This window comes from Carcharhinus amblyrhynchos, chromosome 9 (genome assembly GCF_965287045.1).
Source record: "Carcharhinus amblyrhynchos chromosome 9, sCarAmb.v2.hapA, whole genome shotgun sequence".
Classification (NCBI taxonomy): Eukaryota; Metazoa; Chordata; class Chondrichthyes; order Carcharhiniformes; family Carcharhinidae; genus Carcharhinus; species Carcharhinus amblyrhynchos.
Window position 1 is genome coordinate 108,429,565 of NC_137332.1, and position 27,763 is coordinate 108,457,327.

At 44.8% G+C, this 27,763-nt stretch overlaps 1 protein-coding gene across 1 annotated transcript; it reads left to right on the plus strand.

Moving 5' to 3' along the window:
- Positions 1-3,699: 3,699 nt before the first annotated feature.
- Positions 3,700-27,397, plus strand: LOC145348534 (cell adhesion molecule CEACAM2-like). Its single transcript, XM_080196723.1, has 6 exons — positions 3,700-3,807; positions 8,523-8,849; positions 16,300-16,560; positions 21,631-21,708; positions 24,079-24,128; positions 26,312-27,397. Exons 1-6 carry the CDS (start codon positions 3,750-3,752, stop codon positions 26,408-26,410), a joined length of 873 nt encoding a protein of 290 aa, XP_080052849.1. The 5' UTR covers positions 3,700-3,749; the 3' UTR covers positions 26,411-27,397.
- Positions 27,398-27,763: the final 366 nt, after the last annotated feature.

The following is a 27,763-nucleotide window of genomic DNA, read 5'->3' on the forward strand; positions in this document are numbered from 1 at the left end:
TATGTTCTTAAATGTAGAGCGGCACAGTGGTTAGCAGTTGTCAGACTTTTTACTGTCCTCACAGCACCAGAGACCCAGGTTCGATACCAGCCTCAGGTCACTGTCTGTGCATAGTCTGCATGTTCTCCTTGTGTCTGCGTGGGTTTCCTCTGGGTACTCCATTTCCTCCCACACTCCGAAGATGTGCGGGTTAGGTGGATTGGCCATGCTAAATTGCCCCTTCGTGTCAGGTCAATTAACAAGGTAACTACATGGTTATGGAGGTAGGGCCTGGTGGGATTGTTGTTGGTGCAGGCTTAATGGCCAAATGGCCGCCTCTTTCACCATAGAGATTCTAGAATTCTATTCTGTGATTCGAAATAAACTACAGTGGATGCTGACCATCGGGAATTTGAACAGCTAAACAAATCTGGGAGCAATCTTTGTGGGTGGCACTGTGATTAGGCCTGCTGTTTCACAGCTCCAAGGACCTGTGTTCGATTCCCAGCCTCAGATCACTGTCTGTGTGGAGTTTGCACATTTTCCCCATGTCTGCGTGGGCTTGGTTTCTTCCCATGCTCCAAAGATGTGCAGGTTAGCATTGGCCATGCTAAATTGCTCCTTAGGCATGTGTAGGTTAGCGGGGTAAATATGTGGGATTACGGGGATTGGGCCTAGTGAGATTCAGTGCAGACTTGATGGGCCGAACGGCCACCTTCTGCACTGTAGTCTTTCTATAACTCTAAGAAAAGAGGAACACAAATTAACTTTTAACTTCGATCTATCTCTTTAGAAAAGTTTATATTTGGGAAGTTACTGATTCTGATCTAAGCCGGAAAGTGGTAATAAATTTGAAACTTCAGAAGCTGAAAGCTGGTTTGGGTGTTTTTTCACGTTGACAACGTAGCCCAAAATACAAATAAAAGCAGAGCAAAACACAACAATACATTTACCACAAAATTATGTCAACGCCTCATGGAAAAGTGAGTTAGCAAGGTACAAAGGGCTGGTAAGTGTATGTGTTTGGGTTCTTCAGCGTTCTCCTGCTACTGCAAATTCATGGACAAGATGATTCTTGTTGGTGTGTCCACCGCTACTCGGTATATCATACAGATACATTGATCTGTAAGTGTATTCTAACTATCATATGGGGATGAAGTGGCAAGGTGGAAATGTCACTGGACCAGAGACCCAGAGACCTGGGTTTGAATCACACTTCGGCAGATGGTGAAATTTGAATTCAATAAAAATCTGGAATTAAAAGTCTAATGATCGTGAAACCATTGTCGATTGTTATAAAGATGCATCTGGTTCACTAATGTCCTTCAAGGAAAGAAATCTGCTGTCCTTACCTGGTTTGGCCTATATATGACTCCAAATCCATAGCAATGTGGTTGATTTTTAAACACCATCTGAAACAGATGGGCAACAAATGCTGGGCCAGCCAATGATGCCCACATCCCTAAAAATGAATTAAGGAATAAATGAATAATTCTTAGAATCCCTACAGTGTAGAAGGAGGCCATTTGACCCACTGAGCCTGCAGTGACTCAAATCCAACCCAAACCCTATTCCCACGTATTCACCCTGCTAATCCCCCGACAGTAAGAGTTAATTTAGCATGGCCAATCGACCTGACCCATATATATTTGGACAGTGAGAGAAAACCAGAGCATCTGGAGGAAACCCACACAGACATGCGGAGAATGTGCAAACTCTACACAGTCACCCAAGGCCGTTATTGAACCCAGGTCCCTGGTGGTGTTGTCACCTTACTGCTTCTGGCGTGAGGCTGTTGGAAATGAATAGAAAGAGTCTGTGTATGGAATTTAAGCTAGATTTAGAACTGTATGCAGTCCAAAATGGAGTCTGGGAACAGAATCTATTGAAAGTTTAAAGTTTATTTATTAATGGCACAAGTAGGCTTACATTAACACTGCAATGAAGTTACTGTGAAATTCCCCCATTTGCCACACTCTGGCGCCTGTTTGGGTACACTGAGGGAGAATTTAGCATGGCCAGTGCACCTAACCAGCATGTCTTTGGACTGTGGGACCAGACTGAACAGACATCTCCAACACCGATTCTGATTCGTGAAAGCTCTGATTACCTGTTAAAGATGTTTATATGCGAAGGATTTCCTGAACTTTCTGTAGGTGGGGCTGGGGAGGTCTGATTGGGAAAAATAAGTGACCAGGTTGAGAGCTTGATTGGGGTGGTTCTAAGGGCCAAATTTATTCTTTGGGGATATATTTGGGTTTTGAGGGCAAGGTGTTTCACACAAAACACCTGAGATTAATCAAATGAAGCGGTAATGATGGAGACCTTTTAACTTGTGTCAACTCTTTGGTGAAGCTATTACATTAGCCCCACTTCCTTGCTCTGTCTCTATAGCCTAGGCAGGGTAGGTGGAGGAAGGATGTTCCCAATGATGGGGATATCCAGAAACAGGGGTCACAGTCCAAGGATACAGGGTAAGACTTTTAGGACTGAGATGAGGAGAAGTTTCTTCACCCAGAGAATAGTGAGTCTGTGGAATTTGCTATCAAAGATGGCAATTGAGGCCAAACATTGAATGTCTTCAAGAAGGAGTTAGATATAGTACTTGTGGTGAAGGGGACTAAAAGGACATGGGGCTGGGGGTGGAAGCGGGATCACATTATTGAATTGGATGATCAGCCATGATCATAATGAATGGCAGAGCAGGTTTGAATTGCTGAATGGCCTACTGTTACTCCAATTTTCTATGTTTCTAACCTTGTATTTTTCTCCTTTTCAAGTAACTATCCAATTGTCATTTTGAAAATTACTACTGAATTTACCCTCCTTCCATATCTTGTGTTTTACAGCTCATGGCAACACATTGCACAATTCATTATTTCCACATTTTAGAATCATTAAATCTCTACAGTGCAGAAGGAGACCATTTGGCCCTTCGAGTCTGTACTGACCATAATCCCACCCAGGCCCTATTCCCACAACCCTCATATTTACCCTGACACTAGGGTTAATTTAGCATGGCCAATCAACCTAAGCCGCACACCTTTGGACTGTGGAGGAAGCCCAAGCAGCTGGAGGAAAGCCACACAGACATGGGGAGAATGTGCTGACTCCACAGAGACAGTGCTCCAAGCCGGGAATCGAACCTGGGTCCCAGGCTCTGTGAGCCAGCAGTGCTAACCACAGTGCCACCGTGCCACCCTTTTTCTTCAATTTCCTTTCTATATTAAATGTGTCCGCTTGTTGCCAATCCTTTTAGGCCATAGCGTCAGTTACTGCTTATTTACTCTGTTAAAACCATCCATGATTTTGAACAATATCAAATATCTCCTGAACCTTCTCTGGCCTAAGGAGAACAATCCCAGTTTCGGAGAGACCTGGGACGGTTTGTAGTTTTATTTTAAAGAAGGCACTGACCTCCGAGGATCAACCCCGGAAGAATGAGGGGAGAACTGGAAGATAAGATGAGTTTATTTTCATTTACTTTTGAAGGAGCTTTCTTTCCCTGAGCAGCAGGGAAACAATGTAACTGAACAGGCACAGTAGTGTGGCGACTAGGAGATTTTCACAGTAACTTCATGGCAGTGTGAATGTAAGCCGACTTGTGACTAAAATGTGAACTTAACTTCGTACAGTGGGTAATTCAGAAAGAATGTCCATTATTTTTAACAACTCTAAACTGTCTGTAAAATCCTTTAACTTCTAATTTTGCAAATAGGAGACAGAATTGACCACTGGATAAGGATTATTAACCCTGAACTGACTGCAAAATGTGCTATTTATTTCGCCTGTGGCTTGTCCTCAACTGTATCATGCAAGTTATGAGAGGTAGGTATTGGAATAAGAGAATTTTTTTTTTGTGACAAGAATTACATTATCACGGTATTTTCCTTTGCACTGGTCATATTTAGAGAAACTCTGAATCTGAGTACAATTTAAGGTCTAATTCACAGGATCTGGGTGATCCTTTCAAGGCCAGTATTGATGGACCATTACTCGCTGCCCTCGTGAAAGTGGTGGTGAGCTGCCTTCTTTATAATCCTGCAGCCCATGTGGTGTAGGTACACCCAGAGTACTATTGGACAAAGTTCCAGGCCCACACAGCTTGATCCCACCCACCTGATCCTTGTAACCCCTAATCCATCTAATCTACACATCTTTGGACTCTAAGGCTCAATTTAGCACGGCCAATCCACTTCATGTGCACATCTTTGGAGTGTGGGAGGAAGCTGGAGCGCCCAGAGGAAACCCACGCTGACACGGGAAGAATGTGCAGACTCCGCACAGACAGTGACCCAAGCCAGGAATCGAACCCGGGTCTCCAGCGCTGTGAAGCAGCAATGCTAACCACTGTGCCAGCGTGCCACCTATGGGCTTGGTGGGGATTTGAACACACGCTGAGTCGAGAGCATTCCACCACACTCCAAACTTGTGCCTTCTTGATTGCCACATTGTTTTTAACATTACAAACTCTCCCCTGGGAAATATAACTGTATTCATTTTAGACTGAGAGTGGGATAGATCTGTTTACATTTCTACTGGTCTTGCTTCTGGGTGAGATATATGTGGAGATGTTTTGTACATCTCTGCCAGTACATGTGTCTGTCACTCGTGGGCTAACACACCTTGAAAGCGGATGTGAAAATGAGCTTGCAAGCTGATCCTGGATACTTGCAATGGAGGAAATAGAGGTGAATCCCTCAGTGAGATCCCACCTGCTGTACCTCTGACACTGGCAAAGTAAATCTCCCTATAAATTCTGAAGCAGAGGGCTGTGAGAACACAGAACCAGAGCAACTAGAGGGTTGTTGCTCTAAGACCTACAGAGTAAGAACTGACTAACTTTGGGGAAAATTTGTTGCACAATATCTAACATCATCATTAAAGATGTAGAGTAGAAAAGCAAGGATATTATGGCAACACTTCACAAATCCTTGGCCTGGCTCTGCTGGGGTATTGTGCCCATTTCAGGGCAACATGTTTGAGGATGGATGTTTTGACCGAGGAGAGAGGGCGAAGCAGAGTGCGGAGCAGATTTACCAAAATGATGCTCGCATTGAGGAACTTTAGTAACAGGGGAAATTGGCAGTATTGTCCTGAATGCAGAAGATGCTGAGGAGAGTTTAGTCAAATGTTTGAAAGGTTATGAAAGAAGCTATTTCCACTGACAAGAGAATACCAGACTTGAGATAACTAGCAAAAAGGAAACAGCTGGGTGCTGATGTGTTTACTTATGCAACCTTATGAATGCGTTGTCTGAGAGTGGTGAGTAGGTGTGATAAGAAGTTAGATAAGTCCTCCAGGTATCTAGAGAGCCACGATGGAAGATCTGGAGAGTGAGAATAATTGCAAATTCTTTCAGTGGCAATTGGCCAAAAAGTTTCCAGCAACGCTGTACAATTCCTGTGATGTGTCACTGAGTCTTAATCCAAGCAAAATCATATGTAATGTGTTGTTATTGTCGCAATAGATACGATTGCCAGATTGTGAATAAGTAAACTAACCAACTCTATACCCTTACGTGACAATTTGATTTATTATTGTCACATGTATTGGGATACAATGAAAAGTATTGTTTCTTATGCGCTACACAGACAAAGCATACCCTTCCCATGGACAGAAGGCAACGAGAAGTTGCAGAATATATTACAGTTACAGAGAGGGTGAAAAGAAAAATCAGCTTAATATTTGATAGGTCCATTCTAATACAGCAGGAAAAAAAGTGTTCTTGAGTTGGTTAGTATGTGACCTCAACATTTTGTATCTTTTTCCCAATGGGAGAAGGTAGAAGAGAGTATGTCCAGGGTGCGTGGGGTCCTTGGTTATGCTGGCTGCTTCTCTGAGGCAGCTGGAAGTGTAGACAGAGGACAGGAGAGAATGGGGCAGGATGCCTTTCGCACTTCACACCTTCAGCTGAAACGTTAATTAATCCATTGCCAATCCTCCTAGGAAATTGTTAAAGAACCCAAGACCGGTATTTTGAAGTGAAGCAAAGGAGCTTCCCCTAGTGCCCTGGCCAATAGTGAACTCCCGACCAACATCACTGAAAATGGCTGGTTGTATCACATTGCTGTTTGTGGGATCCTGCTGTGCACCAATTGGCTGCTGTATTTCCTACATAGCAACAATGACTACACTTCAAAAAGAACTTTGGTTGTTCAGGGCTTCACGTGTCTTGAGGAGACGCAAGATGCTATATGAATTCAAACCTTTTTGTCTCCTTCAAAGCTGATTTTGTGCGGCAGCAGCATTTAACCTGCCATATGGATAAACTCTGACAAACAATGAAGCTAAAATATTAAGTTTATTTATTAGTGTCACAAGTAGGCTTACATTAATGCTGCAACAAAGTTATTGTGAAACCCCGTAGTCGCACCACTCTGAAGCCTGTTCGGGTACACTGAGGGAGAATTTAGCATGGCCAAAGCACCTAACTAGCTAGTCTTTCGGACTGTGGGAGGAAACCCACACAGACACGGGGAGAATGTGCAGACTCCGCACTGACAATGACCCCAGCCAGGAATTGAACCCAGGTCCTTGGTGCTGTGAGGCAGCAGTGCTAACCACTGTGCCACCGTGATTGAATAAAACGTTTCATGTTGAATAATTCACAGGGCAAGGTCAGTTATTTGGTTGTTGCATTCTGCAGATAGCAGGAGGTCACCGGTGGGCTTCTTGTTTCCTTTCTGCACATTGATGGAAAATGGTTCAAGGGACTTTCCAGTCCTACACTGCTGCTTCTTTAAAGATTTAAAGTTTATTTATCATCACAAGTAGGTTTCCCTTAACACTGCAGTGAAGTCACTGTAAAAATCCCCTACTAATCACCTGGAAAAACTCACTTAGAAGTAGATGAGGGCAGTGCAGTTGATGTTGTCTACATGGACTTTAGCAAGGCCTTTGACAAGGTACTGCATGGTAGGTTGTTGCATAAGGTTAAATCTTACGGGATCCAGGGTGAGGTATCTAAATGAATACAAAATTGGCTTCTTGACATAAGCCAGAGGGTGGTTATAGAGAGTTGTTTTTCAAATTAGAGGCCTGTGGCCAATGGTGTGCCTCAAGGATCAGTACTGGGCCCAGTGTTATTTGTCATGTATATTAATGATTTGGATGAGAATATAGGGGGCGTGGTTAGTAAGTTTGCAGATGACACCAAGATTGATGGCATGGTGCACAGTGAGGAAGCTTATCTACAATTGCAGTGGGATCTTGATCAATTGGGTCAATGGGCTGACGAATGGCAGATGGAATTTAGTTTAGACAAATGCGAGGTAATGCATTTTGGTAGATTGAACCAGGGCAGGACTTACTCAGTTAATAGTAGCGCACTGGGGAGTTACAGAACAAAGACATCTAGGGCTACATGTTCATAACTTGAAAGTGGAGTCACAGGTGGATAGAGTGGTGAAGAAGGCATTTAGCATGCTTGGTTTCATCGGTCAGAACACTGAATACGCTAGTTGGGACGTCTTGTTGAAGTTGTACAAGACATTGGTAAAGCCACACTTGGAATACTGTGTGCAATTCTGGTCACCCTATCATAGGAAGGATATTATTAAACTAGAAAGAGTGCAGAAAAGATTTACTAGGATGCCATGGGACTTGATGGATTGAGTTATAGGGAGAGGCTGAATAGATTGTGACTTCTTTCTCTGGAGCGAAGGAGGCTGAGGTGTGACCTTATAGAGGTCTATAAAATAATGAGGAGCATAAACAAGGTAGATAGTCAATATCTTTTCCCAAAGGTAGGGGAGTCTAAAATTAGAGGGCATAGGTTTAAGGTGAAAGGGGAGAGATACAAAAGTGTCCAGAGGGGCAATTTTTTCACGCAGAAGGTAGTGAGTGTGTGGAACAAGCTGCCAGAGGTATTAGTATAGGCAGGTACAATTTAATCTTTTAAAAAGCATTTAGATAATTACATGAGTATGATGATTATAGAGGGATATGGGCCAAATGCAGGCAATTGGGATTAGTTTAGGAGTTTTAAAAAAAAATAAAAGGCGACATGGACAAGTTGGGCCGAAGGACCTGTTTCCATGCTGTAAACCTCAATGACTCGCCACACTCCGATGCCTGTTCAGGCACAAGGAGGGAGAGTTTAACAATGACCATGCATCTAACCAGCACGTCTTTGGGTGGAAACTGGAGCACCCGGGGGAGACCCATGCAGTCACGGGGAGAACGGAGATCCAAGCAGGGAATCAAACCCAGGTCCCTAGTGCTGTGAGGCAGCAATGCTAACCACTGTACCACTGTGCTGCCCATTGTGTAGTCCCACTCAATGATTCAATAGCTGGCACAGTGCACCCTCACCAATTTCATGTCACAATGTCTTTGCAAACTGGTGTACATAACAAAAAAGGAGACCCACGCAGAGACGAGAAAAGTCCCCTTAGGCTGCGTTCCAGTACGTTCAGTAGCTGAATTATAGGAAGTGGTGGTGATTCATAGCAATGACTACATGGAAGAGCACTAAACACTCGTACTACACAGCAGGTCGAGGCAGGCATAATCATTATCACATTATTATTTTTTCATAGGCCTGGTGAAAATGAAGGCTTACCATGCTCCCGGTAGCTCCATATTCTTCCCTGGAGTGCCTGAGGATCAGCGAGGCCTTGCAAAGTTTCTCCGGTGGGATGTGTCCTGTGGAAGTCCAGAAAATGGAACGACAACGGGAGTGTTGCAGTTTCACGCAGGGAATGCCAAACCTTCCTTAATGAACAAATACAAAGGTCGCCTTGACTTCTTCCCATCGAATGGATCGTTTGTTCTTCATCACTTAACTCCTTCAGATGAGGGCCTTTACACACTCTCCATCAACCTGCAAAGCATCGCTGTTCAAACTGTCCGGCTAAGGATAATCGGTAAGTTTGTTTCATGGGTCCTTGCAGCAATGATTTCTGTCATGGCAAAATACACGAAACCACCACCACCACCACCTCATCCCCTCGCTGCTCCCCATTCTGCTGGGTGATACAAGTTGAAAAACTTGGAACAATAGCTGTGGAATTTTCTAAATGCCTGTCCCAGTCTATAGCTGGAAAAGTAAATTCATCCAAAATTGCAGATGGTGGCATTTCCTGGGTTTTGAAGTGCAAACTCGGGTGGCTGTGGGGGACAAAATGTAGAACCAGAGAAAGAGACTTTTTCCCCTGGAATCTGATTGTATTTGGACAAGAATTTCAGTGCTTGCGGGAATCAAATCCGCTTCACCCTTGATGCTACATTTGCTTTGCATCATTTGCTTTGCAAATGTAACTGAAAAACTTTGAATTTAACAGTCAATTCATTTGAAAGATACCTGGATCTCTGTCTGAAGTGCTGCAAGGCTACAGACCACGTGCTGGAAAATAGGCCTAAAATGAGTGGCTAGTTTCCTTTTCCTCTTTTTTTTTGGCTGGCATAAACACAATTGGCTGAATGGCCTCTTCCTGCACCGTAACTTTTTCTATCGTTCGAATAGATGCTTCACATCAATGAGTCGCTTTGAATATATGAATGAAACAGTTCACTAGCAGTGATTCAGGAACTACCTACACTCCAGGGCTTCTCTCACTCACTCTCTTCTTTTTTTTTCACTCTCACTCTCTTCTTTTTTTTCACTCACCAACCCCCGCTGCAGTTTGTAACCTAACATGCATGAACATTAGCCACAAGAGCAGGTCAGAATCTAGGAATACTGCGATGAGTAACTCATCTCCTGACTCCCCAAAGCCTGTCCACCATCTACAAGGCACAAGTCAGGAGTGTGATGGAACACTCCCCGCTTGCCTGGATGGGTGCAGCTCCAACAACACTCAAGAAGCTCGACACCATCCAGGACAAAGCAGCCCACTTGATTGGCATTGCATCCACAAATATCCATTCCCTCCACCACCGACACTCAGAAGCAGCAGTGTGTTCTATCTAAAAGATGCACTGCAACAATTCACCAAAGATCCTTGACCAGCACCTTCCAAACCCACAACCACTTCCACCTAGGAGGACAAGGGCAGCAGATGCATGCAAACACCACTACCTGCAAATTCATAAGAACATAAGAAGTAGGAGCAGGAGTAGGCCATCTAGCCCTTCGAGCCTGCCCCGCCATTCAATAAGATCATGGCTGATCTGAAGTGGCTCAGTTCCACTTTCCCGCTTTCTCCCCATAACCCTTAATTCCCTTCCCTACCAAAAACCTATCTACCCATGTCTTAAATATATTTAGCGAGGTAACCTCCACCACTTCAACGGGCAGAGAATTCCAGAGATTCACCACCCTTTGAGTGAAGAAGTTCCTCCTCAACTCCGTTCTAAACTGTGCACCCCCCCTCCCCCATCTTGACGCTGTGCCCTCTGATCCTGTTGTCCTTTTCTGAGCGGGAAGAATCTTTCCACCTCTACCCTATCCATCCCCTTCATTATCTTATACATCTCTGTAAGATCCCCCCTCATCCTTCTAAACTCCAACGAGTACAGACCCAGTCTATTTAGTCTCTCTTCATAGTCCAACCCCCTCATCTCCGGTATCAGCGTAGTGAACCTCCTCTGCACTCCCTCCAAGGCCAAAATATCCTTGCGCAAGTGCGACGACCAAAACTGCACACAGTACTCCAGCTGTGGCCTCACCAATGCCCTGTACAGTTGCAGCAAGACCTCCCTGCTTTTATATTCTATCCCCCTCACTATAAAGGCCAGCATCCCATTCGCCTTCTTGATCACCTGCAGACTGGGTTTTTGCGATTCATGCACAAGGACCCCCAGGTCCCTCTGCACCGTAGCATGCTGCAGCTTTTCGCCCTTTAAATAGTAACCCCTCCTACTATTATTTCTACCAAAGTGGATAACCTCGCACTTGCTAACATTGTACTCCATCTGCCAGGTCCTTGCCCACTCGCTCAGCCTATCTAGCTCCCTCTGCAGACTTTCCACACCCTCCACACAATTTGCTTTTCCACTCATCTTTGTGTCATCAGCAAGTTTCGTCACCCTACACTCAGCCCCCTCCTCCAGATCATCTATATAAATGGTAACACGGTTTCATTAAAGGGAAGTCGTGTCTGACAAATTTACTGGAGTTCTATGAGGATGTGTCTAGGGCAGTGGATAGAGGAGAGCCGGTGGATGTGGTCTTTCTGGATTTTCAGAAGGCGTTTGACAAGGTACCTCACAAGAGGTTATTGCAGAAGGTCAGGGGACATGGAGTTGGGGGTAGGGTGTTAGCGTGGATAGAGGATTGGTTGTCAAATAGGAGGCAGAGAGTGGGGGTCAATGGGTGCTATTTGGATTGGCGGTTGGTGACTAGTGGGGTGCCCCAGGGGTCGGTGCTGGGGCCTCAGCTATTTACCATTTATATAGATGATCTGGAGGAGGGAACCGAGTGCAGGGTGTCGAAATTTGCTGATGACACCAAGATTGGGGGAAAGGCAAATTGTGCGGAGGGTGTGGAGAGTCTGCAGAAGGATCTAGATAGGCTGAGCGAATGGGCCAGGAAATGGCAAATGGAATTTAATGTTGGCAAGTGTGAGGTGGTCCACTTTGGTAGGAAGAATGGTAGGAAGGACTATTACTTACGTGGCGAAAAACTGCAGCAGGCGACGGTGCAGAGGGACCTCGGGGTTCTTGTGCATGAGTCGCAAAAACCCAGCTTGCAGGTGCAGCAGGTGGTCAGGAAGGCGAATGGGATGCTGGCCTTCATAGCGAGGGGGGATTGAATATAAAAGTAGGGAGGTCTTGCTGCAGCTGTATAGGGCATTGGTGAGGCCGCAGCTGGAGTACTGTGTGCAGTTTTGGGCGCCGCACCTGCGCAAGGATATTTTGGCCCTGGAGGGAGTGCAGAGGAGGTTTACTCGGCTGATACCGGAGTTGAGGGGATTGAGCTATGAGGAGAGGCTGAATAAACTAGGCTTGTACTCGTTAGAGTTTAGAAGAATGAGGGGAGATCTCATTGAGACGTATAAGATGATGAATGGGATGGATAGGATAGAGGTGGAGAGACTCTTCCCGCTCAAAAAAGACAGTAGGACTAGGGGGCACAGCCTCAAGATAAAGGGGAGGCGGTTTAGAACGGAGTTGAGGAGGAACTTCTTCACTCAAAGGGTGGTGAATCTCTGGAATTCTCTGCCCGTTGAAGTGATGGAGGCTGCCTCGCTAAATATTTTTAAGAAGCGGGTTGATGGGTTCTTGATAAGAGAGGGGATTAAGGGTTATGGGGAGAGGGCGGGAAAGTGGAACTGAGCCACGACAGATCAGCCATGATCTTATTGAATGGCGGGGCAGGCTCGAAGGGCTAGATGGCCTACTCCTGCTCCTATTTCTTATGTTCTTATGTTCTTAAATAGCTGAGGCCCCAGCACCGATCCGTGCGGCACTCCACTAGCCACCAACCGCCAATCAGAATAGCACCCATTGATACCAATTCTCTGCCTCCAATTAGACAACCAATCCCCTATCCACGCTAACACCTTACCCACAACTCCGTGCCCCCAACCTTCTGAAGCAACCTTTTGTGCGGCACCTTATCAAACGCCTTTTGAAAATCGAGAAACACTACAGTTCCCCTCTGTCTACTGCACTAGTCACATCCTCATAGAATTCCAATAAATTTGTCAAACACGACTTCCCCTTAACGAATCCGTGCTGCGTCTGCTCTATCAAACCATTCTTTTCTAGGTGCCTCGCTATTACTTCTTTGACGGATTCAAGCATTTTTCCAACAACAGACGTTAAACTAACCGGCCTATAACTCCTGCCTTTTGCCTGCTACCTTTTTTAAACGGCGGCGTAACATTAGCCGTTTTCCAATCTTCGGTCACTTCCCCGGAATCCAGCAAAGTTTGGTAAATAATCACCAAGGCATCTACTATCACCTCTGCCATTTCCTTCAGAATCCTGGGATGCATTCTATCCGGTCCTGGGGACTTGTCCACCATCAGTCCCGCTAGTCGATCAAGCACTACCTCTCTAGTGACAGTAATCGCATTCAGGCCCTCAACTCCTACCATCCTTCTATCTTTAATATCCGGCAAACTATTCGCATCCTCCTCCATGAAGACCGAGGCAAAAAACTTATTTGAGGCCTCAGCCATTTACTCATCTCCCACCACTAAATCCCCCCTCTCATCCTCTAAGGGTCCAATATTCACTCTAGCCAGCCGCCTCCTCTTTATATATTTGTAAAAATTCTTACTGTCCTTTTTTATCTTTTAGTGCTAGTTTAGCTTCATAGTCTATCCTTCCTTTCTTTATCAACTTCATAGTCAATCTTTGTTGATTTTTAAACCTCTCCCAATCTTCTACTCACCCACTACTTTTAGCAACTCTAAATGCAAAGGCTTTAATTTAATACTCTCCTTTATTTCCTTCGATAACCATGGCTGATTATCCCTTCTCCTACGTTCCTTCTTTACCATTGGAATATATTTCTGCTGTGCACCGAAAAAGATCTCCTTAAAGATCCTCCACTGTTCCTCAGCAGTCCTACCGACCAATCTGCGCCCCCAATCTACAATTGCCAATTCCTCTCTCATCCTATCGTACTCCCCTCTGTTCAAACAGAGGATGCAGGTCCGGGATCCTACTTTCTCATCCTCCATCGGCATCAAAAACTCGACCATACAATGATCGCTCGTCCCAAAAGGATCCCACACAACAAGATCCCTAATTCTACCTGCCTCGTTACAGAACACCAGATCTAAGCTCGCTCCCTCGTTGGTTCCGTCACACACTGTTCAAGGAAATTCCCCTCCAAGTCACTCACTGTCCTGATCTGGCAATATATTGCAGTTCCTTCACAGTCACTGGGTCAAAAATCCTGGAATTCCCTCCCTAATGGCATTGAGGGTGAGTCCACAGCACAGGGACTGCAGTGATTCAAGAAGGCACGGATTCGTGAAGGGGAAGTCATGTTTAACGAATTTATTGGATTTCTATGAGGATGTGACTAGTGTGGTAGACAGAGGGGATGGTGGATGTGGTGTTTTTAGATTTCCAAAAGCCGTTTGACAAGGTGCCTCACAAAAGGTTGCTGCAAAAAGTTAGGGTGCACATAGTCAGGGGTAAGGTGTTAGAGTGGATTGAGGATTGGTTGCCTAACAGGAAGGAGAGAGTTGGAATCAATGGGTGCTTTTCTGGTTGGCAGTTGGTGACTAGTGGAGGGATTGGTGCTGGGGCCTCAACTGTTTCCCATTTACTTAGACGATCTGGAGGAGGGGGCTGAGTGTAGGGTAACAAAAGTCGCTGATGACACGAAGATGAGTGGAAAAGCAAATTGTGTGGAAGGCGCGGAAAGTCTGCAGAGAGATCTGGATAGGCTGAGTGAGTGAGCGAGGACCAGGCAGATGGAGTATAACGTTAGCAAATGTGAGGTTATCCACTTTGGTAGAAATAATAGTAGGAGGGATTATTATTTAAAGGGTGAAAAGCTGCTGCATGCTACAATGCAGAGGGACCTGGGGGTCCTTGTGCACGATTCGCAAAAACGCAGTCTGCAGGTGCAGCAGGTGATCAAGAAGACGAATGGAATGCTGGCCTTTATAGCGAGGGGGATAGAATATAAAAGCAGGGAGGTCTCTTGCTGCAACTGTACAGGGCATTGGTGAGGCTGCAGCTGAAGTACTGTGTGCAGTTTTGGTTGCTACATTTGCAAAAGGATATATTGGCCTTGGAGGGAGTACAGACCAGGTTCGCCAGGCTGATACCGGAGATGAGAGGCTTGGCTTATGAAGAGAGATTGAATAGATTGGGCCTGTGCTTGTTAGAGTTTAGAAGGCTGAGGGGGGATCTTATAGAGACTTAAAAGATAATGAAGGGGCTAAATAGGGTAGGGGTAGATTCTTCCCGCTTAGAAAGAATAGCAGAACTAGAGGGCACAACCTCAAAATAAGGAGGGGGGGGGGGCGGTGCAGTTTAGAACGGAGTTGAGGAGGAACTTCTTCACTCAAAGGGTGGTGAACCTCTGGAATTCTGTGCCCATTGAAATGGTGGAGGCTGCCTTGTTGAATATGTTTAAGTCACCGAGTAGATAGATTTCTGATCAATAAGGGAATTAAGGGTTATGGGGAGCAGGTGGGTAAATGGAACTGGTCCATTTCAGATCAGCCATGATGTTATTGAATGGCAGGGCAGGCTTGAAGGGCTAGATGGCCTACTCCTGCTCCTACTTCTTATGTTCTTATGTTTTAAGGCGGTGCAGCACCACCTTCTCAAGGGCAACTAGGGGTGGGTAATAAATGCTGGCCAGTTAGTGATGCCCATGTCCCACGAATGAATAAAAAAAATTATGTAAAGTTATTACTGCGACATTTTGTAGTTCCTCGCGGACTTCATCTTAAAATGAAGTCTTTGCGTCGATGAAGCAAACCATATACTGGATCCACAATAAGCCCCTACTCCAGAAGTGTAGGTGGAGACCACAGATCCCATTATACATTTCAGTGGCAAGTAGGAAGTTCTGTTGCTCTGATCGCCCAACTGCCTTCAAGCCATGTTGACTGAACATTCATTATATTCCTATTTGTGTCAAAACTGTGGACAGACTCACTACCAGGGCAACATGGTGGCACAGTGGTTAGCGGTGCTGCCTCCCAGCATCAGGAATCTGCGTTCAATTCTGGCCTCGGGTGATGGTGTGGAGTTTGCACGTTCTTCCCCTATCTGTGTGAGTTTCCTCCAAACACTCCTGCTTCCTCGTAAAGTACAAAGATGTGCAGGTTAGGTGGATCAGCCATGCTATATTGCCTCTTAGTGTCCAAAGATGCATAGGTTAGATGGATTAGCCATTGTATATGTGTGGGATTACAGGGATAGATCAGGGGACGGGCCTGAGTAAGGTAGTCTGTCAGAGAGTCAGTGCAGACTCGATGGGCCGATTGGCCTCTTTCTGCAATGGAGATTCTAAGATTCATCACACAACCACTGTCCGTAGCTGTGAAATATGTTGGGAGGTATTGTGTTTGTAATTTTTGAGACATTTTGCTACACGTCTGTATGGGGGGATTTAATTAAAAATGAAGATTTTGACATTGCAGTTTATAGAATCCTTACAAAAGGAGAACATTTGGCCCATCGAGCCTGCACCAACCGCAATCCCACCTATCCCCGTACCCCCAAATATTTGCCCTACTAATCCCCCTGACACTAGGGTCAATCAAATTAACTCAGACATTTTTGGACTGTGGAAGGAAAGCAGAGCACCCAGAGAAAATCCACGCAGACAAATGTGCAAACTCCACACAAACAGTCACCAAAGGCTGGAATTGAAGCCAGGTCCCTGGCATTGCGAGGCAGCAGCGCTGCTCCAAATCACAATTCTTTAATCAACTTTTTCTCCATCAGATGAGCTGTCAAAAGCTTTGATACTGAAAAACTCCAGCTCCCTGGATTCCACCATCGCGCTGACCTGTGATGTTTCTGGAAAACCGCAAACGTATCAGTGGCAGAAAGACGGAGGAGAAATCTCTCAGCATCACCAGCTCATAAATGGGAACAAAAGCCTCATCATCCCGAATGCTCGGAAAGATGACTGCGGGACCTATATCTGCATCGCACGTAATCCCGTCAGCTCTATCCAGGCACATTACACGTTAACAATTTCTGGTAAGCTGGATTTATAGATGGCAATGTAAAGATGATGCCTGAGACATTTTTATACGATTGCTGGGTTGTCTAATTTATTATTTACTTCATGTCACGTAGGCTTCTATTAACACCTCAATGAAGTTACTGTGAAAATCCCCCAGTTGCCACACTCTGACGCCCGTTCAGGTATATGGACGGGGAATTTAGCACGGCCAATGCATCTAACCAGCATGTCTTTTAGACTGGGGGGAAACCGGAGCACCCAGAGGAAACCCATGCAGCCACAGGGAGAAGGTACGGACTCCACACAGACAGTGACACAAGCCGGGAATCGAACCCGGTTGCTGTGAGGCAGCAATGCTGACCGCTGTGCCACTGTGCCACCTCATTTAGAATTTAGCATGGCCAATGCAGCAAACCTTTCAGAGTCATAGAAGTTTACAGCATGGAAACAGGCCCTTCTGCCCAATTTGTCTATGACGCCTTTTGTTTTAAAACCCATAAGCTAATCCAATTGCCCATATCCCTCCATACCCAACATACCCATGTAACTATCTAAATACTTTTTAAAAGATAAAATTGTACCCATCTCCACTACTACCTCTGGCAGCTTATTCCAGACACTCACCACCCTCTGTGTGAAATAATTGCCCCTCTGGACCCTTTTGTATCTCTCCTCTCTCGCCTTAAACCTATGACCTCTAGTTTTAGACTCCCCTACCTTTGGGAAAAGATATTGACTACCTGGCTGATCTGTGCCCCTCATTATTTTATAAACCTCTGTAAGATCACTCCTCAGCCTCCTACGCTCCGGAGAAAAAAGTCCCAATCTATCCAGCCTCTCCTTATAACTCAATCCATCAAGTCCCAGTCGCATCCTAGTAAATTTTTTCTGCACTCTTTCTAGTTTAATAATATCCCCCCTATAATAGGGTGACTAGAATTGCACACAGTATTCCAAGTGTGGCCTTACCAACGTCTTGCACAACTTCAACAAGACATTCCAACTCCTGTATTCAATGTTCTGACCGATGAAACCCAGCATGCCGAATGCCTTCTTCTCCACTCTGTCCGTCTGTGACTCCACTTTCAAGGAGCTATGAAAATGTACCCCTAGATCTCTTTGTTTTGTTTTGTAACTCTTCCCAATGCTCTACCATTAACTAAGTAAGTCCTGCCCTGGTTCAGTCTACCAAAATGCATCACCTCACATTTGTCTAAATTAAAATCCATCTGCCATTTGTCAGCCCACTGACCCAATTGATCAAGATCCCTTTGCAGTTGGAGATCATTTTCTTCACTGTCCACTATGCCACCAATCTTAGTGTCATCTGCAAACTTACTAACCATGTCTCCTATATTCTCATCCAAATCATTAATATAAATGACAGATAACAGTGGGCCCAGCACTGATCTCTGAGACACATCACTGGTCACAGGCCTCCAGTTTGAAAAACAACCCCCTACAACCACCCTCTGGCTTCTGTCAAGAAGTAAAAAGTCTGACAACACCAGGTTTTAGTCCAACCTATTTATTTGATAATATACTCACAAGCTTTCGGGGTTAGTCCCTTCGTCAGGTGAATGGAGAGTTCTGGCCTCAGACAGAGCATATAAAGCACAGACAGTTCAGAGATTACTGATTAGAATGTGAATCCTTACACCTAACCTGCTGTTCAAGACCTGAAGTGACTGATAATGTGAGTGGAAGGAGCACTGATCACAGTTTAAAGAGATGTGTATTGTCTCCAGACAGTACAGTAAGTAACTTACTGTACTGTCAGCCACTTCAGGTCTTGAACAGCAGGTTAGGTGTAAGGATTCACATTCTAATCAGTAATCTCTGAACTGTCTGTGCTTTATATGCTCTGTCTGAGGCCAGAACTCTCCATTCACCTGACGAAGGGACTAACCCCGAAAGCTTGTGAGTATATTATCAAATAAATAGGTTGGACTAAAACCTGGTGTTGTCAGACTTTTTACTGTGTTTATGCCAGTCCAACGCCGGCATACCCACATTCTGTCAAGAAGCCAATTTTGTATCCATTTAGATACCTCACGCTGAATGCAGTGAGATTTAACCTTATGCAACAACCTATCATGTAGTACCTTGTCAAAGGCCATGCTAAAGTCCATGTGGACATCAACTGCACTGCCCTCATCTGCCTTCTTGGTTACCCCTTCAAAAAACTCAAATTTGTGAGACATGATTTTCCTCTCACAAAGCCATGCTGACTGTCCCTAATCGGTCTTTGCGTCTCTAAGTGCTTGTAGATCCTGTGTCTCAAAATACCTTCCAACAATTTACCCACAGATGTGAGGCTCACTTAGTGTTAGGGGGATTAGCAGGATAAATATGTGGGATTACAGCAATAGGGTGGGATTGTTGGCAGTGCAGACTTGATGGGCCCAATAGCCTCTTTCTGCACTGTAGGACTCTGATTCCACGTATGTTCAAATAACGTCTGATGTTAACTGGAATTCTCCAGGCACTCATGTCAGTGGGATTTTCTTATCCTGTCGGCAGCACACCCCTCCTGTAGGTTTCCCAGTGGTGTGGGATGGCTTTAGAATGATAGAATTCCTACAGTGCAGAAGAAGGCCATTCAGCCCATCGAATTTGCACTGAATCTCTAACAGATCATCTTACTCAGGCCCATTCTCCCCCATTATCCCTGCAACACCTCACATTTACCTATGTACCTTTGGATACTATGGGACAATTTAGCATGGTCAATCCACCTAACCCGCACATCTTTAGACTGTGGGAAGAAACTGGAGCACCCGGTGGAAACGCATGCAGACACAGGGAGAATGTGTAGACTCCACACAGACATCCACCAAAGGCTGGAATTGAACCCGGGTCCCTGGTGATGTGAAGTAGTGGTGCTAACTACTGTGTCACCCTTAATGTGAATTCCTAGTGGCAGCCATGGGAACAGAAAATCCCACCGCCATGGATGGCGTGCTGCCCCCCCCCCCCCCCCCCACCCCCCAACCCCCCCGAAACATGCAGCTGGCAGGCCAGAGAATCCTGTTTGTCATCTTCAAAAGCACAAGAGGGAGATTTTATTGCTCTGGACAAGTTTTTAACTTTTCCAACCCACTTATACAATATCACTCCTTTGTAACTAGACCCTATAGAGAGCTTACTATAATTGGGATGTAATCCAGTTTCCCCTGTCGTTTTGAAGACCCAGACTGGAAACCAAAGCATCCATTCTGCAATTTTATCCATATAATAACTAGCCCTCTATATCCTGAGACAGGTTCTCTGTGGAGGTGAAGTCCTCATTGATGAGTCTTTCCGTGACACATTTTAATGTGTATTTTGATTGTTTCCAAGAAAAAATCACTAGACTGCCAGCAACAAAAATGGCTTTACATTGCTGTTGACTTTAACCCTGTCTTTAAAAGCCTTAGGGCAGCACTTTGGCACAATAGTCAGCTCTGCTACTTCACAGTGCCAGAGGCATGTTTTCGATTCCCAGCTTGGGTCAGTGTCTGAGTGGAGTCTGTGCGTTTTCCCTTATCTGCATGGGTTTCCTCCAGGTGGTCCGGTTTCCTCTCTCAATCTGAAAGGCTGGTTAGATGCATTGGCCATGCTAAATTCTCCCTGAACAGGCTCCAAAATGTGGCGACTAGAGGATTTTCACAGTAACTTCATTGCAGTGTTAATGTAAGTGCACTTGTGACACTAATAAATCAACTTAAATGTCAACTATGCCCCAATGTGTTAGCGCTTTATAAGTCAGAAATGTTCAAGAGGGACCTGAGCGTTTTATCCATACAGATGCTCTTGTGTCGAGGATGTGCTGCACTGTTGGGGGTGTCAATATCCAATGAGGGCCTTGTGGGTGAATGTAACATTTTCCACAATTTCAAAGAGTTCTTCCTTTTGTTTTTGCTTCTATTTATCACTTTATCAAGAATGATCTGTTTATTGTCACATTGCCGTTTGCTGGAGTTTGCTTTGTGAAAACTAGCTTCAGTGTTTCCTAGGAGCATATGAATGAGGAACAGGAGTAGGCCATTCTGTCCATTGAACCTGCTTCCCCCATTCAATAAGATCATGGCTGATTTGATTGTAACCTCAACTCCAGGGTCCTGCCTAACCCCAATAACCCTTCACCCCCACCCCTTGTTAATCAATAAACTGTCTAGCTGTGCCTTTAAAATTATTCAAAGACTCTACTTCCACCACCTTTTGAGGAAGAGAGTTGCAAACATCGATTACCCTTTGAGAGAAAAACAATCTCCTGATCCCTGTCCTAAATCGTGGAATCACTACATGCAGAAGGAGGTCAGTAGGCCCATCGAGTCTGCACCGACTACAATCCCACCCAGGCCCTATCTCTAAAACCCCATGCATTTACCCTAGCTGGTCCCCCTGACACTAAGGGACAATTTAGCATGTCCAATCCACTTAACCCACAAGTTTTTGGACTGTGGGAGGAAACTGGAGCGTTCGGAGGAAACCCATTCGGACCTTCGAGCCTGCTCTTCGATTCATTTTGATTATGGGCTGATCATCAAATTCAATATCCTGATTTTCCCCCTTCCTCCCATATCCTTTGATCCCTTTATCCCCAAGAGCTGCATCTAATTTCTTCTGAAAATCAGACAATGTTTTGGCCTCAACTACTTCCACACATTCAACACCCTCTGCGTGAAGAAATTCATTCATCTCAGTCTTAAAAGGTTTACCTCTTATCCTTAAACAATGACCTCTAGTTCTGAACTCCCCCAGCAATGAGAATGTTCTTTCTGAATCTACCCTGTCAGAATGTTGTAAGTTCCTATGAGATTCCCTCTCTTCTAAACTCCAGTAAATGTAATTCTGAGCTGCTTCTCTCCATAGATGCTGTCTGACCAGCTGAGTATTTCCAGCATTCTTTTGCATGTCTTTAATAATTTCCTTCTGCAGCTCAGTGTCAATCAAATTTTAACACCCTGGTTTTGCACCTTGCAGTATTTTATTCTGTGAAAAGTGCCTGTGTAAATGCAGTCGATCGTTGTTGCTGTGTTCTGGATGGGGAGATACTCAGCATGAATTAGCTCAATGTGTTCACTGTTGTATATTTTCAGACCAAGGTTGCCAAATTGTCATTTTGACCTGGAGTATACTGGCCCCACTCATGCTGTTGGTCTTTGCAATATGGCACTGTAAGTATCAAATCATAGAATCCTCACAGTGCGGAAGGAGACCATTCAGCCCATTGAGTCTGCACCGACAACAATCCCACCCAGGCCCTATCACCATAATCCCATGATTTAGCTTATCTAGTCCTCCTGACAATAAGGGGCAATTTAGCATGGCCAATCCACCTAACCCGCACATTCCTTTATAAGGAATTGAGTTATAATGTAAGTTATAACTAGCGATTCTCACCATCACTTTAATTGGAGAGGGGATGGCCTAGTGGTATTATTGCTCGACTATTCATCCAGAAACTCAGCTCAAATGTTCTGGGAACACGTGTTCGAAACCCGCTATGGCAGGTACTGGAATTTAAATTCAACAGAATAAACCTGGAATTAAGAATCTACTGATGACCATAAAACCATTGTCGATTGTCAGAAAAAAACCAACTGGCTCATTAATGTCCTTTAGGGCAAGAAATCTGCCATCTTTACCTGGTCTGGTCTACATGTGACTCCAGATCCACAGCAGTTTGGTTGACTCTCGACTGCTCTCAGGCAACTTGGGATGGACACGAAATTTTGGCCCAGCCAGAGATGCCCATGTCCCAGAAATGAATAGGAAAGAAAATTGTTTTGGAATGGAACAGTTACAAAGAAATCTCATGAGTATTGAGCCATAGAAACACAGAAACTAGAAGCAGGAGTAGGCCATTCAGCCCTTCGAGCTTGCCCCGCCATTCATTATGATCATGGCTGATCATCAAATTCAATATTCTGATCCCACCTTCCCCCTATGTACCTTTAGCCTCAAGAACAATATCTAATTTCTTCTTGAAATCATGCGATTTGACCTCAGTTACTTTCTGTGGTAAAGAAACAAAGTAAGTGATGCATTATATCCCTTCACAGTATGAGTAGAGATGAGGTTCTGAAAGCAGATTTGAGACAGTGTTGCAAGGAAATTATAAAGCATGATTAAAAACAATAGTTTCAGATCATTGCCCTTGCCACATGTTGGTGAACATAGAATGCATAGCATCCTTACAGTGCAGAAGGAAGCTATTCGGCCCATCAAGTCTGCACCTACCCTCCAAAACAGCACACTGATCAGGCCCACTCTCCCTCCCTGGAACCCCATGCATTGATCAGAGCCAATCTACCTAACCTGCACATCTTTGGAGACTGAGGGGCAATTTAGCATGGCTAATCCACCTAAACTACACATCTTTTGTCAGTAAAGGGCAATTTAGCATGGCACATCTTTGGATACTTGGGATGGCACAGTGGCTAACACTGCTCCCTCATAGCGCCAGGAACCTGGTTTCATTTCCGGCCTTGGGTGACTGTATGGAGTTTGTGCGTTCTCCCCATGTCTACGTGGGTTTCTTTTGGGTGCCCTGGTTTCTCCTCGCAGTCCAAAGATGTGCAGGTTAGGTGGATCGGCCATGCTAAGTAGCCCCTTAGTGTCCAAAGTTGTGCAGATTGAGTGGGTTGGCTATGTTAAATTGCCCCTTGGTGCCCAAAGATATGCAGATTAGGTAGATTGGCCATGCTAAATTGCCCCATGTTGGCCCAAGATGTGCAGGTTGGGTGTGTTGGCCATGCCAAGTTGCCCTTTAATGTCCAGAGATGTGCAGGTTGTGAGTGTTAGCCATGCTAAATGTGTGGGTTTTGGGGATAGGATGGAGGGATGGGCCTGAGCAAGACGTTCTTTTGGTGAATCAGTGTAAACTTGATGGGCTGAGTGGCCTTATTCTGCACTGTGGCGATCCTGTGGTTAAAAATAACAATCATTATCAGGGTGGGACAGATGGACCCAGACTTGGAACACTGGGATCTGGAATAATGCTGGGGAAGTAGGAAGATTCTGGGAGAATGCAATCAAATGAACTGAAGGACATTTAGTATTTGTAGCCTCTTGCGTGATAATCAACATGCACAAAATTGAATTTTAGCTGTCTCTCTATAGCGGGATGGTAACCAGTAATTGGGGTTAGCCTCATGGACTGGGAGCAGTTAGAAACTGCCCTTGTGTGTTCTAAATATTTGGAAAAGTGTGGGCAGTGTGTATGGAATTTGGGTTATGAGATTCCTGAGTTTGGTAGACCAATGTGTATTGGAGTCAGAACAGCAGCTAGTCACAGGCGGTGAGGCTGTTCTGGAGAAAGTCTACCCTCACACTGTGACTCACAGGGACTCAATTCTGAATCAGGGCTCCCAAAGTGAAATAGCAGACTGGATGTGCACAATATTCTAGCACACTGAAATGGAACAAATTACTCAAGCAAATAAAGAATTTGTAACTTCTAAAAGCAGCGAGGAGAGTTATCATCTGACAAGGTTCTGTTTCAAGTTACTGGACCTTATAACAGATCATTTTATTCACTATAGGTGGGAAAAAAGATGAAGGTGGTGGTACCAGAGGTCAGGACGAGCAGCAGGTATTTCAATATTAATATCAATATTATTTCTGTTTTATTAAAATCTGAATTTGGCTGGTTTTAAAAGGGTACATAAATAGCACTGAAACAGAGAAAGACCAGAGGGAATCTCCCCGCTGTGTTTATACTGTCACTGATACACACACACACACACACACACACACACACACACACACACACACGCACACAGACCAGAGGGAATTTTATAATGTCACTGACACTCACTCTTACTTGCACACCCCCACACAACTCACACCAGAGGGGATCTGGTGATCATTTGTGACTCATTCTCTAGACTAGGAGTTACTTTGGACTCTAATTTTCAAGGGTGTTTGACCTTGTTTTGAGAATGTCATTAAGTAGATGATACCTGTTATTGTTCCAGGGTTCCTATGTGTAAGCCTATTAGCCATTTAATTTATGCACATTTCCTGAGATTCCCTGAGGTCATTCTTAGGTTTCCTCTCAATTTGCATCTGAGCTGGCAGATTGTTTTCATTTTGCAAATCTCTGCTTCCACCATTTCTTTTATTCTCTCTGTCTGTGTGTCTCTCTCTCACACACAGTCTTTCTTCTCTCCCTCGCTCCCTTTCTCTCCCCCTCACTCTTTCTTTTTTTCTTTCTCTCTCTCCCCTTGCTCCCTTTTATTTTCCTCTCTCTCTCTCTCTCTCTCTCTCTGCCCCCCTTGCTCTCTTTTTTTTCCTCTCACCCCCTCGCTCTCTCTCTTTTCTTTCTTTCGATACTATCCTATCTAGTTACAGGCTTGTAGGGAAATTGTTGTGAGGATTCTTCAAGACAGGCTTTATTCTCACTTGAAATAAAGTGGACGTATTAGTGAGAGACAACTTAGTTTTGTGAAGGGGAGATTGTGTATCATGAACTTAATCGAGATTTTGGGAGAAAGTGACGGAGATGATTGATGAGGACAGGGCAGTGGATGTTGTCTACATGGACTTCAATGGGGCCTTTGACGAGGTCCCTCATGGCAGACTGGTGCAGAAGGTAAAATCGCATGGGATCAGAGGTGAGCTGGCAGGGTGGATACAAAACTGGCTCGGTCAAAGAAGACAGAGGGTAGCAGTGGAAGGGTGTGTTTCTTATGAAGGGCTGTGAGAAGTGATGTTCCCCAGGGATCAGTGTTGGGATCTTTGCTGTTTGTAATATATATCAGAGGAAAATGTAACTGGATTGGTTAGTAAGTTTGTGGACGACCCAAAGGTTGGTGGATTTGTGGACAGCGATGAGGACCATCAGAGGATAAAGCAGGATATAGATCAGTTGGAGACTTAAGCAGAGAGATGGCAGATGGAGTTTAATCCAGACAAATGTGAGGTAATGTATTTAGGAAGGTCTAATACAGATAGTAAATATGCAGTAAATGGTAGAACCTTTAAGAGGATAGGCAAAGGGATCTGGGTGTACAGGTACACAGGTCACTGGAAGTGGCAATGCAGGTGGAGAAGGTAGTCAGGAAGGCATATGGCATGCTTGCTTTCATCAGCCAGGGCATTGAGTTTAAAAATTGGCAAGTCATGTTGCAGTTTTATAGAACCTTAGTTAGGCCACCCTTGGAATATAGTGTTCAGTTCTGGTTGTCACACTACCAGAAGGATGTGGAAGCTTTGGAGAGGGTACTGAAAAGATTTACCAAGATGTTGCCTGATATGGAGGGCATTAGCTATAAGGAGAGGTTGAAGAAACTTGGTTTGTTCTCACTGGAGTGAGGAAGGTTGAGGGGAGACCTGATAGAAGCCTACAAGATGATGAGGGACATGGACAGAGTGGATGTTCAGAAGCTCTTTCCCAGGGTGAAAGAGCCCATTACTAGGGGGCACAGGTTTGAGTTACGAAGGGCAAGGTTTAAAAGAGATGTGCGAAGCAGATGCTCCACACAGAGAGTAGTGGATGCCTGGAACTTGTTGCCGGGGGAGGTAGTGGAAGCGGATATGGTAGTGATTTTTTAAGGGGCATCTTGACAAGCGCATAAATAGGATGGGAATAGAGGGATATGGTCCCTGGAAGGGTAGGGGGTTTTAGTTAAGTCGGACAGCATGGTCGGCGCAGGCTTGGAGGGCCGAAGGGCCTGCTCCTGTGCTGTAATTTTCTTTGTTCTTTCTTCTATCTCTCCAGTATTTGTGAATATTTGGTCATTGTAATTAACAAATACACTTCTTTCATTTTAGGATAACACAGAAAATCAATCACTGAAAGATACCAATCCCAATGGAAATGTGAAGCAAAATGATTCCAGCTGTCTTCCAATGGACACCACGTCAGTCTGACTTGTCCCTGTCAATGAAAATCTTTGCCTTTGAACAGGGTAAACTGGAACGGTCTTCACTAGATCTCAGATACTGGCTGACTGGATTGTTTCCTTTAAAATACTTAACTGCTTCTTCCTTTCTGATTGTATCAGACTCCAGAAAACACTGTTTACTACAAAGATTGACAACCCAAACTCTGGCACAATGAACAGCCACGTCAGTCTGCGAACTTCCTGGCATGAAGTGAATCGAGTGTCATCTCCTCAACACGTGGCTGGATTTTGCTGAGATGGGCAAATGAATGGAGTGAGTTGTTTGCTCAGTGTCATGTCACGTGATGAGTCTGTGTCAGTGGGATCTCCAAACGATATGCCACTGTAGCCAAACAGGCCATCTAAAATGGCGTTTTGTAAAGCAGTCTGGGATAACTGGGCAAGAAACTAAACCGACAGGCTGCAGTTTAAAGACAGAGACAAACAGGCTGCAACCCTGATGAGTGAATACACAGGATATGGGCCATCTCCAGGATGGAAGAGACTTTCTGGTCACGCTGGGTTGTGTGCCAGACGTAAAGGCACCGTGAATCCTTATTTAGGAGGAAGGTATGTGACCTATGTGCCTACAACACCTACAGGCATGGCCGCCGGGGACACACCCAGAGATCGGTGTGGTAGCACCTGATTGGACTCTTATCGATCAGGGTGATCAAGTCCTGATCAATTGATTGGCAATGGCCAAAAAAAGGGCGTGAAACCAAACGGGGCATAAAGGGTGCTGCACAACCAGGGAATCTCTCTCCCTCTCTGACCACACGAAAGAGCTACAACAATGGTGAACATCGCCAGCAAGAGGAGAGCCACCACACCCGAGAAAGAAGAAAGAGAGACTACAGCCAGAATGCCAGACCAGAGCAAAGGACCAAACTACGCAGGCAACTACCAAGACCAGCACACAGATAAAGGCCAATATCTGTTTGGGTATTTGTTAGTCACACAAAGTTAAGTCAAGGTCTTGTATTGTACTTGAAATCTAGCATTTCTGTAAGATAACTTATTGTTGGTCGGGTGGGTGATTATTGATTGTGTGGGTTTAATTAAATATTGTTTGTACTAATAAGACGTCTACTCAAAGTTATTTGTCCATCGTATAAGGGTTAAAACAGACTGATTTTTACAACACCACCCTTGACCTGACAACTGGGCAACTGGGGAAACAGAGTAAGCAATTGGGCGCCTGTTGCAAGTTGCTGATTAGGGTAATGGGACACTTGGGATCTTGAGGAATGATTTGGCCAACCCTCCATGTTCCTGATCAATAAGATTGTAAGAACAAAGAACAATACAGCACAGGAACAGGCCATTCAGCCCTCCA

What these genes read in the sequence shown, in the direction of transcription:
- LOC145348534 (XM_080196723.1), top strand. Translation starts at nt 3,750, where the DNA reads ATGTGCTATTTATTTCGCCTGTGGCTTGTCCTCAACTGTATCATGCAA. An exon ending in TATCATGCAAGTTATGAGAG is followed by an intron (nt 3,808 to 8,522) that starts GTAGGTATTGGA and finishes ATTTTTTCATAG; the next exon opens with GCCTGGTGAAAATGAAGGCT. An exon ending in GAGGTCAGGACGAGCAGCAG is followed by an intron (nt 24,129 to 26,311) that starts GTATTTCAATAT and finishes CTTTCATTTTAG; the next exon opens with GATAACACAGAAAATCAATC.